Genomic DNA, 16317 nt, shown 5'->3' with positions numbered 1-16317 from the left:
AGGAAGGCAGCTGACAAAATCCATCAGAGAAAGAATGAGGAGAGGTGATATTTTATGGAATTCACTTGCAGCTTTTTTGCAATGGGTGATTTGCTACCATCCTATAGAAACAGTGCCATCCATCCAAAAGGCCCCTGGGATAATAATGCAGCCTTTCCATAAGCCTCTATATTGTTCTCCTGGCTGTGGAACAGACACAAGAAATTTCTCTACAGTGGCAAAACAACCCAGCCCTGCTGATGCTGGGTTCAGGTTTGCTTTATGGACTGGAGCGACAGGACTTGGCTGTGACATGAAACTTCCACAAATCCCAACTGAAATGCTCATCCGTGACAAAAGCACACAATTCTTGCCTGCAACAGGGAGAGCTTTTAAATCTCTTCCATTTTTACTGAATTACTGTCAATTCACCCAGGTGTTGGGGGTTTGGCAGCACGGATGGGCTTCCAGCACGTTACCTAACGCCGCTCCCAACGCTGGGTTTCAAAATCTGAAAATTCATTTTAACAACCACCCCCAAGGCTGCTAAACTTAGAGAAGCAGAACATCACCACCAACCACTGAATTCCTGCTGCCAAGTTTTCCCCTCTTCTCCTTCTCCTTTCTCCTGGTGGCACTCTGCAGGTCTGTATCCCCAGTTCCACTGCAATGGAGCCAAACCCCAGTGCTGACACACAGGGTGACAAAGCTGCCAAATGAGGATTTTGAACTCTATTTAACTTCTCTCTGCACAGAAGTCAGTGAAAATCTGTACAGGCTTCTTCACTGTTAATGGAGTCCCCAAAATTCATGTCATCCTAAGTCATTCCTCCACCAACTTTTAAGACAAATCCACTTTCTTGATTTATATGCACACAGGACAAAGCCACACTTAAATTTTTTATTATCAAGTATTATTTTATCCAAAAAAACCCCACCAAACCCAAAAACTATTCAAGCACAAGATGCCCTCACCTGAAACTTTATGAACAAAAAAAAGGAAAATTCTCCTGTTCCTCAGCACCTGTAATATTTCCTTTTTTCAGATATGGAAATGGTTCCAGCAATAGTTTGAATACTTGACTTGAAAAAGTCCTTCAGATTTTTAAGTGCTGCATTATTTAGGACCTCTCCAAGCAAGCCAAATGACTGAGCTGAAAGCACCAATGATGGCAGAAAGCCTTGTCTGGAAGACAATTTTTGCCAAATGAGGATGAGCAGGGATGAGCAGGACACTGCCTCTTTCAGCCACACATCCACAGCTGAGAGACAACAGAACATCTGGCTCAGCCCCTCCTGAAAAAGGCTGAAATGGATGGTGAAAACACAGTGGTGTTTGTGAATAAACACAGAAAAAAACCAAATTAAACCAATAAACCAGCCCAGGCAGCAGAGAGGGGAGGCAGTGACTCCCTGGGACATCTCCTGGCTCCACACAGGGCAGGAATAACGAGATGTGGGCACTCCAGCAATCAACAAAAGTGGAATATTTTGGCCACTCGGACCAAAAGGCAGCTCATGGTCTAGAGCACATTGCTATTATTTCCTGTGAGTGTTCCAAGGGCTGCATTTATCCTCTGGGAAGTGCTATAAATAAATGGGATGTTTTCCAGAGGGAAGGGCGTTAGTGGTCACTTTTACACAAATACTGCCAAAGAAGTATCTTAAAGTCCAGCAGCCAAGCCCTCCCTTCAGCTGACAGGTTTTCTTTCTAGAATTAAAAATCCTGTAATTAAAATGTTAATTCTATAATTAATTCAAGTTTTAATTCTAGAATTAACACTAAAATTTTCTAGAATTTAAAATCCTTGCAAATACTTGATGGTCCCTTTCACTACAACACAAATCATGTTCATAATAATTTCTCTCGTCCATTTATTATTTTTGCTATTATTTACCATGCAACACAACTGATTACAAAGAAGTTAATCCAAGCAGACTTTGCAAAGAAAACAACAATTTACAGGTGTTTTAGTTGCTTAGTAAGCTTGGAATTTGGTGGGTTTTTAAAATGTGTTTTTGGATACTGAGCTTAAAGTTATTTTATAACCTGAGGGAAATATTCTGTATCTATTTTGTTCCAGCACAAGACCATCAAACCTCAATCAATGTTTGACTGCTCTGAATGAATAAATAAAAAGCAAAACCAAAAGTTTTCAAAGATATCTGCCCACTGGACTTGGCAGTGATTTCCACAAGTGCAACATTTTCTCAGCTATTTGAAAATACAGGATGCAGCTTCCCAGACAATCCCAGTTGCTGTACACATATGGTCCTAATTAAAGCAAGAAAAGGAGTTTATTCCTGTACAACACTTCCCAGCAGCAGCAGCTGCCAATCACCTGATAACTCTGAACCTGTTTTCCACTCAGGATTCTTATGCCTTTGAAACTTGTTATTATTATCCAAAAGAGAAACCTTTACTGACCTTATTAGCAGAAGAGAAGATAAAGCCATTTACTACTTGAAGGCTTTCACACAAGGACCACCTACAGTGGGACTTCAGAAATCATCTTCAGAAAAAAAATTGCAGTTTTTTTTTTTTTTTAAAGAGCAGCATGTATTGGGCTGACAAGTACTGGAAAACAGTTTAAAAACAGCACCATGAAGTTTTGTTTTCCCATCTGACTCCACCTGGTATTTTAAGTGGCCAGTGGAAACATTTTACTTCAGCCTTTCACCATCAGCAAAAGAAAAAAAAAATCAAGTTGTTTTGGTTTTTTTTTTGTTAATTACTATGTGTATTGTTTGCTGAAAAGATACTGAATTTTTACCTATGAACTTCTAAAATTATTTCAAGTGAATCCCAACACCCTCTATCCACAGCACAAGGATAAACAGATATTAACCTTAACAGGAACTCAGGATTATCTCAGCACATTCTGCAATGAGTCAGCCCAGAATTATTTTACTCTTATCCATCTTTTAGTGCCCACTGAAGGCATTTCCAAAATAAAACCAGAGTTACTTTTGTGTTTTGGTATAAACAACACTGAGATAAATGCACACCCTTGCAGAGCAGCATGCCCCTTTCTCCAGGGGCTGCAGAGTGCTTTGCCTGCCAGGTCACCTTGCTAAAATTGTCCTGCTGTGTCCTCCTGGTCACCACCACAAGGTCACCTTCCCCATTTCCAGCAGTGGTTTCACACTCACAGCTTATATCCCTGCTAATATTACTGGGAATTTCTCCTGTGCTTTATTCTGGTCTGCTTGATTTTATTCCTAAGGGGGTTTGGATTGGGGAGAAGAGGTAATTATTTTTTATGTTGTAAAGCCATAATCAGTATTTTTAGATGTACAATTTAAGAAGATTGCAAGTGTTATTTGAGGAGAGTTTGGTGAAACAAGTGATGAGGGAAAGAACCAGAACCATCTGGGACAGCAGAAATTCACCACTGTGGAAACTGTATTGGAACAGAACCACAGCTGCACACGGTCAACAAAAAGTTCTGTACTTGAGGGCTTAATCCAGCATATCACACAAAATGAAATGGCAGATTTCATTCTATTTAGGACTTTTTCTGAAAAGACACTTTGGAAAAATTATAAATCAAAACCTCCTTGTGATCTCTTGTTTTTAGTTAGTGAATGCTGCTCTGCATGCTGTGGCAATGGCACCTGGCTGAGGGAATCTGCTGAGGCTGCTCCTGCACCTGGGCCAGGTTTGCTCTGAAAGCTCATTTTTCTCCTCTGAATATTATTACAGTTTTGTATCATGAGCTAGTAACAGTATTTAGCTCTTATGTTTAGATAAACAACTGATTGATTTAAAGGTACTGAAAAGAATCCATCACTGCTACAAGTGACATTTTTAAAAACATTCTGCTCTCAGAGCTCCCCTGGCTGCCAGAAGGATGCTAAACAGGTGATTTATAATGATGTGCAGCAGCAGCACAAGTAAATACAGGCATGAGACCTGAACAGATTCCTATTTCAAAACTGTCAAGTTTGATTTCTAGTTTTGTTCAGATTTTTGTCTTTTCTTCATCATGACACGTTTACCAAGGGGAAAGTGGAGGCAACTCTAGGGTAATATGATGAGCACCAAAAAATATGAAAGATTTACAGGGAAAAATCCCCAAACTACCCTAAGAATAACACTGAATGTTCTTTGTAGCAATACTAGTCAGCATGTAATTAGTGTGTACAATTAGTCATTAGCAACCTTCCCAGCAGAGACAGGAAGAATTTGCTGGAGTGTTTCAGATTTCTTAGAGGGTAGGGATAAAAAAAGGCATTTGAATTTCAGGGCCAAGTTTGCATTAAGCTGTCAGTTTTATCATGGTAATCTGGAGCCAGGAACATTCATGTATTCAATCCACTCTAAAATTCAGAAGGACACTTCCTGCTTTTTCTTAGGTTTCACTTTCAATCTCCATTAAACTTCACCATACATCCTTCTTTGACATATTTCATCTCAACACAAGAGGGAATCTTCCAGAAAGACAGGAGCTGCTGCAATGTGAGGGAAAAGGGAGCCCATAACTCTGCACTCATGATAAACCCGATTAAACAAATCCAGTTAAAATCTCATTCCTTTGTGGATAAGCACAGACCTCTACACAGATGCAAATTGTTTTCCAGTTATGCTGTAAACCCCCTCCTTCTGGGACTTTCCAATTTATGTCAATGTGTAATTAGCAAATGAATTGCTCTGCAGATTGCATTCAGTATTCTTTTCCTTTTCTTTTCTTAATTCCCCAACTAACATAACCTTCCCCCTTTTCTCCACTTGCAAAACTCTCCAAATCACATTCAACTTGTGGATTCTCAACAAAATCAGCTTCACATCATAAAAAGTAATGAGAACAGGCAGCTGGCCAACAAATGACTTGGCAAAGGTAATCATCTTGCAGCACCCAGCACAGGAAAAGGGTCAGTGAGTTCAGGATAAATACAAGCACAAACACTTCATGTGTTCAGTTGTAATGCAATTTTACCTTTCCTTCCTCTGCTGCCCCATTTCCATCCCTGGAAATGCTCAAGGTAAGGCTGGAGGGGCTTGGAGCAAATCTGATCTAGTGGAAGGTGTCCCTGGCCATGGGGGGGTTGGAACTGGATGATGTTTAAATGTCCTTTGCAATCCAAACCATTCTAGGACTGGTGACACACAGTTCATATGCTGAAACACAATCAGTGTTTGTAACACTGGTTTTCAGGACCTTTATAACAAATGCAAATTGCTGCCAGTTAATCCTGTTTAGGAACTCCCAGATAAACAGTTTTGGAAACCATTTCTTCACAGGTTATGCAGGTCACCTGTATGAGGCATGAGGAAATATTTCCTTTAACCCAAATGTGACTTTCTGCCTTTCACTCTGAAGCCAAGCTCTGGGAAGAGCCCTGGAGTACTTACTCTATTATTCTGGCTATTTTTCATGCATTTCCTCCCTTTAAATACAGCACAACATCCACTGGAGATGATAAAAGACCTTTATTTTCCTATATTTCACACATAAAACATCTCTCCTTATGACTGCTCCTACATCACCAACTTCCCAGGAGACAAATCTGTCCCTACAGCATTGTCCAGGATTCCTCCTCAGCCCCAAACATCAACTTCCCACAGAAAACCTGGAAAAGATTTCTGAGGTAGAGTCCAACCTTTAACCCAGCAGTGACACCAGAATTGTCCCTGGGTAATTCTGCCACCAAACACCTCAGCCCAGGGAGCTTCAACAGCACCAGAGCACAGAGGCAGCTGCTGCAGCCCAGACCTTCTGATGAGAAGATAAAAAGGCAAGAAAGCAAAACAAGGCAAAGGAGGGAATTTTAAAAAACCCCAAAAGGTCAAAGATTAATTCCAAAAATCCCTGTGAAATACATACTTGAAGTGTTTTCCCTGAAATGCTTCACTTTACACCGCATTCATCAAATTGTTAATGTGTATTTTTAACCAATTTTAGTTGAAAGAAGTCCCATAAGCCCATTTGTAAAAATTTTTAAGGGCTTTGTGAAGGTGCAATGAGATACTTTACAATTGTACCCTTCTCTCCAGCTGATAAATGTCAGACCTTTCTTTGTGCTTGGCTGAAGTAAATATATAAATGATTAAATATTTTCTAGGAATGTGCCACTATTGACCTCTCCTCTGCAGAATGCCTCTATCTGACTATCACTAGGAAAAACTGGCAAACCTCACACTGCAAACCAAGTTTAAAATTTACACCCACCATTCTGAGCTTCACTGAGCTGGACCTGCTGCAGAAACACCAGGAGGCCACAAAAAAACCTCTGCGAGCTGGAGAACCTCTGGCATGGAGACAAACTGTCCCAGACATCTTTTATGGAAAATCCTTCCCTTAGGATTTTTCCTCCTGAGAAGCTGAGAGGCCTCAGGAACAAAATGCAAACATTGATTATCTGCTACTGTGGAATGCAACAGGTGCATCTGGGATTGGTCTCATGTTGGATGTTTGTAATTAATGGCCAATCACAGCCAGCTGGCTTGGACAGAGAGCCGAGCCACAAACTTTTGTTATCATTCTTTCCTATTCTATTCTTAGCCAGCCTTCTGATGAAACCTTTTCTTTTATTCTTTTAGTATAGTTTTAATGTAATATATATCATAAAATAATAAATCAGCCTTCTGAAACATGGAGTCAGATCCTCATCTCTTCCCTCATCCTCAGACCCCTGTGAACACGGTCACAACAAACAGAGGGTTGGGGTGTTAGCCTGGAGAAGGTTCTGGAAGATCTCAGAGCCCCTTCCAGTGCCTGAAAGGGCTCCAAGAAAGCTGGAGAGGAACTGGGGACAAGGAACAATGACAGGATAAAGGAGAATGGCTCAGAAGTGCCAGAGGGCAGGGTTAGGTGGGATATCAGGAAGAAATTCTTCTCAGGGAGGGTGGGGATGCCCTGGCAGAGGTGCCCAGAGCAGCTGTGGCTGCCCCTGGATCCCTGGCAGTGCCAAGGCCATGGATGGAGCACCCTGGCATGGTGGAAGTGTCCCTGCCCATGGCAGGGGTGGCTCTGTTTGAGTTTTAAGGTTCCCTCCAAGCCAAAGCCTCCTGTGATCCTGTGAGAGCTCTCCTGGAATCAGAGCCCTGGGAACCACACGGACGTGCACTCGTGGGGAACGAATGCAAGTATGTAAATATTCAGGCATGAAAATACAAGACAGCTTTTGTGGACAGAAATAAAGCAGCACTGTCTGCCAATTGTTAAATGCATGCCCAGAATGACTTTGTCTAAAATTTGTATCTTTAAAAAAACCTCTTTACTAACATTGCTTCAAAAAAAAAACCACACCTGAATTTTTCTACACGTGTCCACTGTAACAGCAGCTTTGTGGCACAATTTCTTTATGGTGATTATGAGGATGGAAACTGATTTATGTACCCCAAAGTGTTCCCAAAGGCAGGAATTCATCCTCTAACTGGAAGCACATCCCTCCCTCTGGCTCCCAGAGTCCAGGGGAGGAGTCCCACACACCAAGGGAACAGCCAAGCTTTGCAAATCATCAAATAAACAAGAAAGTTTCAAATTTTACTGCTGATTACAGCAGGCCAGGAAACAGCAAGATTCCTTCTACTGCCAATTCCGCTGGGAATGCTGGAGGACAAGGCAGGAAGCAGAGAGCTGCGGGGGCGGGGAGAGCAGGGCAGCGAATAAAAATCAATATTTCCCTTGCTAGCAGCAAAATAAGCTTTGCAACAGTGGCAGCAAACAGCTGGCCAGCTACTCAGCACACAGGACTTGGCTTTAAACAATATCATCAATATGCAAACTGTAACTGCAGGCTGAGGTTCAGGAAATATCTGCCTCCTACAAACCTGTTCTGATATTTTAGAAATATTTGAAAAGTTATACACACATTAAATTTTGATCAGGCATCCATCATTTGGGGCTGCTCCTCTGTACAAAATAGGTCCTTATTTTCCCCATCTGTCAGGCTTTAAATATATTAATAATCATTCAGAAGAGACTAACAGCTTCTTGAAAACATAAATAAAGAAACAAAAATCTCATTTCAACCCTCAACACCCTTAGAATCCAAGTCTATCATGTATTTATTCAGCTTTAACTCGCCATAAATTTTCTAGATAATAGAATTCTCATTTCTAGTGCAGCCAATCACTTCTAATAATTGGGTTCTTCTTTTTACAAATCATACTTTATTATCTTGTACAAAGAAAACAATAAGTGGCACTTTGCAAGTGATCATTTTGATAACAGGCTGAATAAAGCCCACAAGCTTTAGAACAGGACTTTCTCTGCTCATTTGGTTCAAGTTGATATTTTTACTGCTTGTATCTGTGTTACACAGTAGCAGCTGGCACTGAAAGGACTGAACTGTGTAAGACTCTTAGACTTTTTTTTTCTTGTTTTACAGCAAACATTCCAGAAATACAAAAAAAAAAAAAGGCCAAAATTATACCACAGCAGAGCACATGGAAGATATTCTCACTCAGATTTATTTAGATGCTACTTATGCTTTCCAGATCCATCCCATCCATGTCCGTTTCATGCCTCAACCTCTCCAAGTAAAAATAAATCAAGCTCCCCTCAAACTCCAGCAAAAACAGAATTTATAGATTATTAACATTTCCAGCATCAAACTCTTGGAAGTGTCTGTGATGCCATTAAAGCACAAAAGGCTTCTTTACTCTGGGAATTCAGCAAATCATTTAAACCCAGTGAGATTTGAGTTTGAGCTGAGCACTGGAAATAAGAGTTTAGATCAGAACATCCACTCATGGAGCCCTAGGAGATGTTGCTGAATGTTTCTGGGAGATTTTTCCAGCCAGGTTTCCACTGCTGAGAAGCACGGGATGGTGGAACTTTGCAAGTGATCATTTTGATAACAGGCTGAATAAAACCCACAAGCTTTAGAACAGGACTTTCTCTGCTCATTTGGTTCAAGTTGATATTTTTATTTATTTTATTACAATCCTCACCAGCAATCCAGATGTGATCTTTATAAACATCAAAACAGGCTTGGCCCGTTGTAGTTGTATCAGCCCTTTCTCCTGTTTCAGCTTGGAAGATCCCATCCCTTTCTGGAAATAATTCTGAGCTGGGATAAGGGGACACACAAAATGTGTGGGCAGAGACCCTCAGACCTCATCAGGAGTGGTCAGGGCAGGTTGGGAGCTCATCCCAAACACCAAAATTATTCCCTGTGTGCCCACCAGGGCTCCAGAGGCAGGATTGCATTCCCTGGTCCCACACACATCCACATCCCTGTGCCCTCCCAGGCAGATCCATCCCCCAGGCAGGGAGGAGAAAGAGGGATGAGCCACATTTTCCCTCACTGATTCACACAGCGGGCAAAACCTAAGCAAGAATGTAGATAATTAGACCTGTCTTTGCTTTTCCTATTTTGTTTTCAAGAAAATGTTACCTCTTGTAGACAGAAAAACTGCAAATTGTCTAATTCTCTGCTGGCTGGGCATGAGAAATGGATAAATTCAAACCCTAAATTATCATTTCCATAGGCAGGATTGCCCAAAACTGGATTTTTAATTGAAAATGTAATACTGAGCTGCAACCATGGTGGTCACTGCCAACAACTCAAAATTCAAAAGTGCACTTCCTTACAGAGAGAAGAACTAAGATTTGACACATACATAAAAATTATGGGATAGTTCTATTTTGCAATCATTTTCATGTCAGAATGGTAACTTTTACAGGACAGTCAAGCTCATAAATGAATCATTCCATGAAGGGAAAACAAACTTCCCACAGTCAAACCTATCTATGAGGGCAACAGGAAAGTCCTTCACAACAATGCCCAAGTCAGGGAGTTTCATTTCTCTGGGCCTTTTGCCTTCTCAGCATTTCAGTTTTCATCCCTTTACAAACGGAGCTGTTATCCAGAGGCTCATTTGGAATGTTCAGCATCGATCACACTGCATTTTACTGATTATGTCAGAAAATGCTATTTGCATTTCTGAATACTGAATTAACAAAATGTAGGTCAACTTTGTTGAGTTTCTTTTTTTTTTTTATTTTTAAAGGCATGTTAAACTTCTGAACACTTTAGTTAAAGCACCACATTGAAATCAGTATGAATTTCAGGTGACAACAAGCACTGGGAAGAAATGATCACTGCAGGTTATAAACTGAATATATTTTGATATTTAGGCAAATTTTCATTCCCATCTGCCTGTTAACTGGGACCTTAAATCAAACCTTGGGTTACTACAGGTTACTACAGACTCCCTGGAACATAAAACCTACTGTATGGCTACTCTGGTTTCATATAACAGCTATGTCATTAGTTAATGATTTAAAATTTTACCCTCTGCAAGCAATTCACATTCCAGTGGATTGCTGGAGTGGTTTCCAAATCTTTTTTTTTTTTTTCTCCCCTTTAAATGCTACTTTAGTGTTAAAATTCTGAAGTCAATATTATAAAAATCTGTTGAGACAATGTCTCAGGATCATTAACATATGTTCAAGTGTTTGAGTACTCTCAATCCTGGTGATGTAATGGCAAAAAAGTACATTCAAAATATTTTCAGCTATATTCAAAATGGTTTTTTTTTATTGAAGACACAATTAAAGACATTTATTTTGGCTTTTAACTCGAGATCTTCAGAACTCTTTATTTAAAATTATAATGAGTATTGCTCTCATTGCTGGTTTTCTCCAACTCTATTTGAAAGAAAAGAAGGTAAAAAAGTTTGTGAAAACATCCCCAGAGACTCATTCACACTGTGATTTTAAAAAAACTCGAATGGTTCAGGTTCCATTGTGAACCTTTTTCATGCAATTTATTGCAGAAGACAATTCACATCTGTAGGGACACTAAAACATTCTGCTACTCTAAATAACTGAAAACAGACACTCAGCTGACAGGAAAATTTTAGAGAAGTCAGGAAAGATGGAGCTGAAGAGAGAAAACAAAACACCACAGCCTGAAGGAGGTACCTGAAGGACTGCACTGGTTTTTTACTACTATTGAACTTGGCACTTGGAAACAGCCAAGAATTTGCATCATTTATGAGGATCAAATTAATGCAGGCAGGTAAAAAAAAGGAAATTTATTTATTTCTTTGGACTGAATGCCTGCTGCCCATCCATGACCACACTCTCAATGTGACACTCAGAGCAGCACTGCTCAGTTTTCTGTACATTTAACCATACAGATTTTACATTAGAGGTCTAAGAGTAATATGAATTTACAAAAATTAAAAAAAAAAGTTGATTTTATCTGTGCTGATTTATAGAGATCAACACTTTCACTTTTTCTTCATTTTTTTTTTATATTTTTCTTAGTTGCTCACATTTACCCTGGTTAAAAAAAAAAAACTCCTTTCACATACTTAGGTCTCCATTTTAGCTTCAAGTTTGTTAATGTTCCCAATTTCCAGAAATGCCAGATGACCACACCATAAAATATTCTGCAAAGAACTCCTATTTCTGTTACTTAAAAAACTAACAGAGAATTGAATTCTCTGTGAATTTAGTGTCAAAAGAATTTCCAGGCACCTATGAATCACTTCCAGTCGAGAAAATCTAAGTTTCTATTTCCCAGAACTAATTTAACAACACAAATAGGGACCAAAATCCTCCAGCAGCACCAACACCACAGGCATTTGAGAACATTACAATAATAATAATAACAAAATATGATTGTAGCAAACCTTCCATGCTCAGCTTTCATCTTGACAGACAACTAAATCCAGTGCACCACCATGTGGCAACATATTAGGGAATGGTTCACATACCAAGACCTGGTTTTTCCCACCTTCAAAATGTTTTTGCTATTTCTTAAAAAATGAATGTTAACAAATCCTTCTTAGTGTTTAAAAGATCTCCCTTAAGTTGCCACAGCTTCACTCATCTCAAAGGCTATTTTTTAATACACCTGGACTAGAAAGAAAAAGCTTGCAAAACACAGAATTTACCTAAAACCAGAACTGCCCCAGGAGCAGAGAAGCAGCTCTGTTTCTTGCCAACCTCACTCCCTCCCACAGGAGAAATCTGGCAAAAGCCTATACTGCACATCGAATTCCTTTTAAAACACAAATACATTTAAAAGAAATAAATCAAGCTAAATGCTGGTCTCACTTCTGATTAAAAGCTTGAAAAAAAAATCTTGGGAAAAAAATCAAAACCTTGAAGGTATACACATGCATTATTTAGCAGCTGCTCAGTTACTCTGGAAGTGCCTCTCTCCAGCTGAATAACAACAAATAAATGATTTTTCTTCCACGAGAAACACCAACACAACCCTAAGAAAACCCTGATTCCCCAAGCCAGCACATGCCACTTTAGTACCCTGGAATTTCCTTCTGCAGCCAAATGCTAAACTCAGAGAAAAAAAAAACAACAGCTTTTCATTAAACTGAACAGCCTTGCCTCACACAGCACAGTGCTGCTGTATTTCACCTTATCACAAAACTCCAGAATTCTGCCTCAGCTGATTCTGGATTTCATGAAACAGAGAGTTAATTCATTATGCCTTAACACATTTGTGAGCCATTTTGTACCAATCCCCTGAAGCAGCAGCACAGCTGAGTTATCTGGGCTCCCTCTCTGAACTCCAGGCTCTTTCTCTCCAAGCTCACCGGACCCAAAGGATCTGAAATCTGACAGAAATTTGGGTGAGGATGTGCAGCCACGCCAGGGAGGCAGGCAGAGCCACGGCTTCCCACAAGCTCCTACCTCCAGCACCGGGAAAACCTGCAGGGGAAGAGGTTGGAGAGCCCAGGACAGACAGAGCCGCGGTTCTCCTGCTGCAAAAGTTGCTCTGGAGCGATGTGAAAGTCTTTCCACAGAGCTCATCGTCAATCCAACCACGTTTAAAAAAAAATACACACCCCAAAAGCTGAAAAAAATTGTAATTCACCTCCTGCTTGAAGATGACGCTGGAGTTTGCTCATCTCCAAGTCCAGGTCCCCTCCTTCCCCTCTCCCCCAGCCCAGCCCTGCTGACACCAAGCCTGAAAAGCTCTCTCTCTGCTAAAAGACCATCACGATTTTCTGCCAAAGACAAACCAATAGCAAGAACACAATGCACATTATGCAAGTTACTGCAGAGTTATGCAAGTTGGATGCATATTTTCACTCGCTCTGCCGAGGACTCCGAAGCCACTTGTTTGATGTGGATGCCTACTCTTCTTCCCAGCTGTCAAATCTTCCTCTGCTTGTCTCAACTGGCTTTTTTTACACTGAAATTTCAAGCACTTGCTGCAGATATTAACGAAGCCCTTCCATTACATACAATAATCTAGGCCATTAAAACCACAACATGTGAGCACAGTATCACACATGTCTAGCCAAAAACAGGTCTTAGGAGATGTGGTAGGCAGAGCACAGCACCTTATTTACTGTAGGTATCCCATCCTCCACATTGCCAAAACAGAGGAAAGCATCAAAAATCTCTTGAGCCAAACCAGGCCTCGTGGTGGAAGTACCATCTCACAAGGAAAAGGAATAAGAGAGTTACATAAACACTTCTATGCCGAAAATAAGTAATTTTTTGTTCAAACACCCTCCCAAACCTGATGGTTTGGGCTTTTTTTTTTTGATCTACCTCCATATTTCTGCAGTCAGCACTGGTGAAGCAAGAGACAGATTTCATGTATGGCCTTACAGTCAAAAGTAACTAGGAGGAACTTCTCCAATAATATAAGAGTCCTCACTATTTCCAAGATGAGCCACACAAAAATGCAAGCTTTTTGGGCACTAAATCCATCAATCTCAGGGGGAGGGCTATCAATCTACCATTTCAGACAACTGCTCAGAGATCTGACTGTACCTACCAAGGAACATGGAGATATAACTCGTTACTTCTAATTTCTGCCCTTTCTCCCCTATTTACCAGCACTGCCTGTAACAAAGCATAAAAGTGACATCCAAGTAACTTCCCAAAGCCGTGAACAAGCCCCAAAAAGCTGAACCCTCCTCTCACCCACCAGACACGAGAACACAACCACTTACAGCCCCAAGACTGCTCCAAGCTTCTGAAAGCAAACAAGACAACATGCAGACTTTGGAGGGAAGCAGCTCCTTCAGCCAGGCTGGATTCATCTCATTTGGGAGTAAAACCCAGTCCAAGTGTGATGCCTTACGCAAGCAACAACTATTTATCCCAAGAGTCAAACAGAGCCTGCTTTAACAAGTAGCCTGTGTCTCTTTCTGAGAGGCACAAGTAACCTCCAACAAACCCGAAAGCTGCACAGATTCTCAAAGGGGGAGGCAGGGAGGAATATATGAAAGAAATCTGGTTAAAAAAAAAAAAAAAAAAAAAGGAGAGGGGAAAAGAATTTAAAATCTTTCCAGCAGATATTTCAAAACCTTCCAACACACCCAGCACAGGTATCCCTTCCCTGAAGCAGGGCACTAACTGCACAGTGACCACCTTATAAAGTTACCTCCCCAAACATCAAGGAACGAGAGTATTTTTTTTTAAATGACTGATGAAATTCGGTATTTAAACACTTTTAACAAGTTCTCAGCTGTATCCAACAAGCAGTTTCAGACACCCTTCACGCAAATACCTTCATCCCACGAAAAAAAAACCCCAAAAAACAACAACCAGCCCAAACCCAACAAACCCTCCTCTATTCCCAGCAGCCTGGAGAGGATTAGACGGCCACTGAAGAATGCGAGTTGTTACTACGTGCATTTTTAAACAGAAGGGGAGGAAAAAAAAAATCACGGAGAAAGACAGAAAGCAGCTCACCTTTATCCTGAGTGCAGGACAGGATCTCCTCCTCTTTGGGGTTAGTCACCTGGGTGATAATGGACGGGTTGTCCATGGAAACAGAGTGAGATTCCACCTGGCTATTTCCCTCTCAGAGGCAGGCTTGTGTGCGGAGGGGGGTTATTGGGGGGGGGAGCGAGTTTGTTTGTTTGTTTAAAAAAAATCAAGACGCAGGTTCGTATTTTAAAAAAAAAAAAAACTATCGGAAAAAAAAAACCAAAACAACCAAAACCTCAACAAGCAACTCCTCCAGGAGCGAAACCGAGGGGAAGGGGGTGGGAAGGACGCCAAACGCGATGCCACAGCGGCCTCTTGCCGGCGCCAATTCTGCACGGCGAAGGGGGGGGGGAAAGGAGCGCAAACCTCCCCCCCCCTTTAAAAAAAAGCGAATTAATCCAATTCACCCTTGCGGGAAGCCCGCCGAGCGCTGCCCCCCGAGCCCCCGCCGCCTCCCGAGGCGGGGGAAGAGCCCCCGTCCCTCCGCTCCGCGCCTCCCCCCGCGGCCTCACGCCGCCCCCCGCATCCACCTGAGCCGCCCCTACATTCCCCCCCCCGCCGCCCGCCCCCGCGCTTATCTCATCCCCGCGCCCCCCTTCCTCCCGCGGGCAGCGCTCGGCGGAGCGACGCCGGGCCGCCCCCTCCACCTCCTCCTCCTCCCTCCTCCTCCTCCCCCCGTTCCCGGGTCGCGGGCGAGGAGGGAAGCGCGGCGCGAGGGGAGGAAGGGAGGGGAAAGGGGCCGAGCCGCTCCCCGCGCTGCGCCACAACCCGCCCGCCGCCGCTGCTGCCGCCGCCGCTGCCGCCGCGCCCCGAGCCCGTGAGCGCGCCCGGCCCGCCCCGCGCCGGGTCCGGAGCGAGGGGCGGGAGCGGCAGCGCCCGGCGGTGCGCGGTAAACAACGGGGCGGGGCCGGGCTGGGCCGGGCCGGGCGGAGCGGGGCGGGCGGCGCGCACAACACCGCGGGGGTGGGGCCGGGGCCGGGCTTGCAGCGGGGGTGGGGCCGGGCAGCCGTGAGGGCGCGGGGCGGGCCCGGCCAGGCCGCCATTTCCCGCCTCGGGCTGCGCGGGAAAAAATAAATCACGGCGGCGGAATTATTTGGGAGGGAAAAGGGCTGTGGGATCGGCGCTGCTCTGTCAGCCACTGAGTGCTACGTGCGGGCTTTCCTCAAACACCTCCTGGGACGGTGATTCCACCACTTCACTGTTGCGTCCTATTTCTAATGTCTAATGAATCAACTTTTCTGTGAAGGAATTGTTCCTAATGTCCAACATAAACCTCCCCTGGCACAATGCGAGGCTGTTCCCTTTCATCCCGTCCCTTCTTCCCTTGGAGCAGAGCCTGACTCCAGTGCCTGTCCCCACCTGCCAGGGAGTTGTGGGGAGCCACAAGGTCCCCTCTGATCCCCCTTTTCTCCAGGCTGAGCCCCTTCCCAGCTCCCTCAGCCCCTCCTGGTGCTCCAGACCCTTCCCCAGCTCTGTTGGCCATCTCTGGACCTAATGTTAATAAATTCATGAACGGATATAAACTATCTATTCGAAGACATGTGAAGTATTTTTACAGGGGACTGTAAGGTGTCTTTTTCAGAAGCAAGCATGCAGCTCAAATCACAGAATCACTCCATTTGAAAGTCACCACGGTGGGTCACCTTGTTCCCTGTCCCAGCTCTGGCAGAGAGGACCC

The 16317-nt window shown here is 42.9% G+C and overlaps 1 protein-coding gene across 5 annotated transcripts in view; it reads right to left on the bottom strand.

The window, feature by feature from the left end:
• Positions 1-15185, bottom strand: part of CTDSPL (CTD small phosphatase like) — an 83850-nt gene extending 68665 nt beyond the window's left edge. For all 5 annotated transcript variants that reach the window (XM_064703827.1, XM_064703829.1, XM_064703828.1 and 2 more), the window contains exon 1: positions 14622-15185. In XM_064703827.1, the coding sequence (XP_064559897.1) occupies positions 14622-14697 (76 nt within the window). In that variant the 5' untranslated portion in view covers positions 14698-15185. The remainder of the gene's footprint in view (positions 1-14621) is intronic.
• Positions 15186-16317: the final 1132 nt, after the last annotated feature.

This window comes from Zonotrichia leucophrys, chromosome 2, assembly GCF_028769735.1.
Source record: "Zonotrichia leucophrys gambelii isolate GWCS_2022_RI chromosome 2, RI_Zleu_2.0, whole genome shotgun sequence".
In the NCBI taxonomy this organism is placed as follows: Eukaryota; Metazoa; Chordata; class Aves; order Passeriformes; family Passerellidae; genus Zonotrichia; species Zonotrichia leucophrys.
Note: the sequence above shows the minus strand (reverse complement) of the source record. Positions and strands in the feature narration are given on the sequence as shown.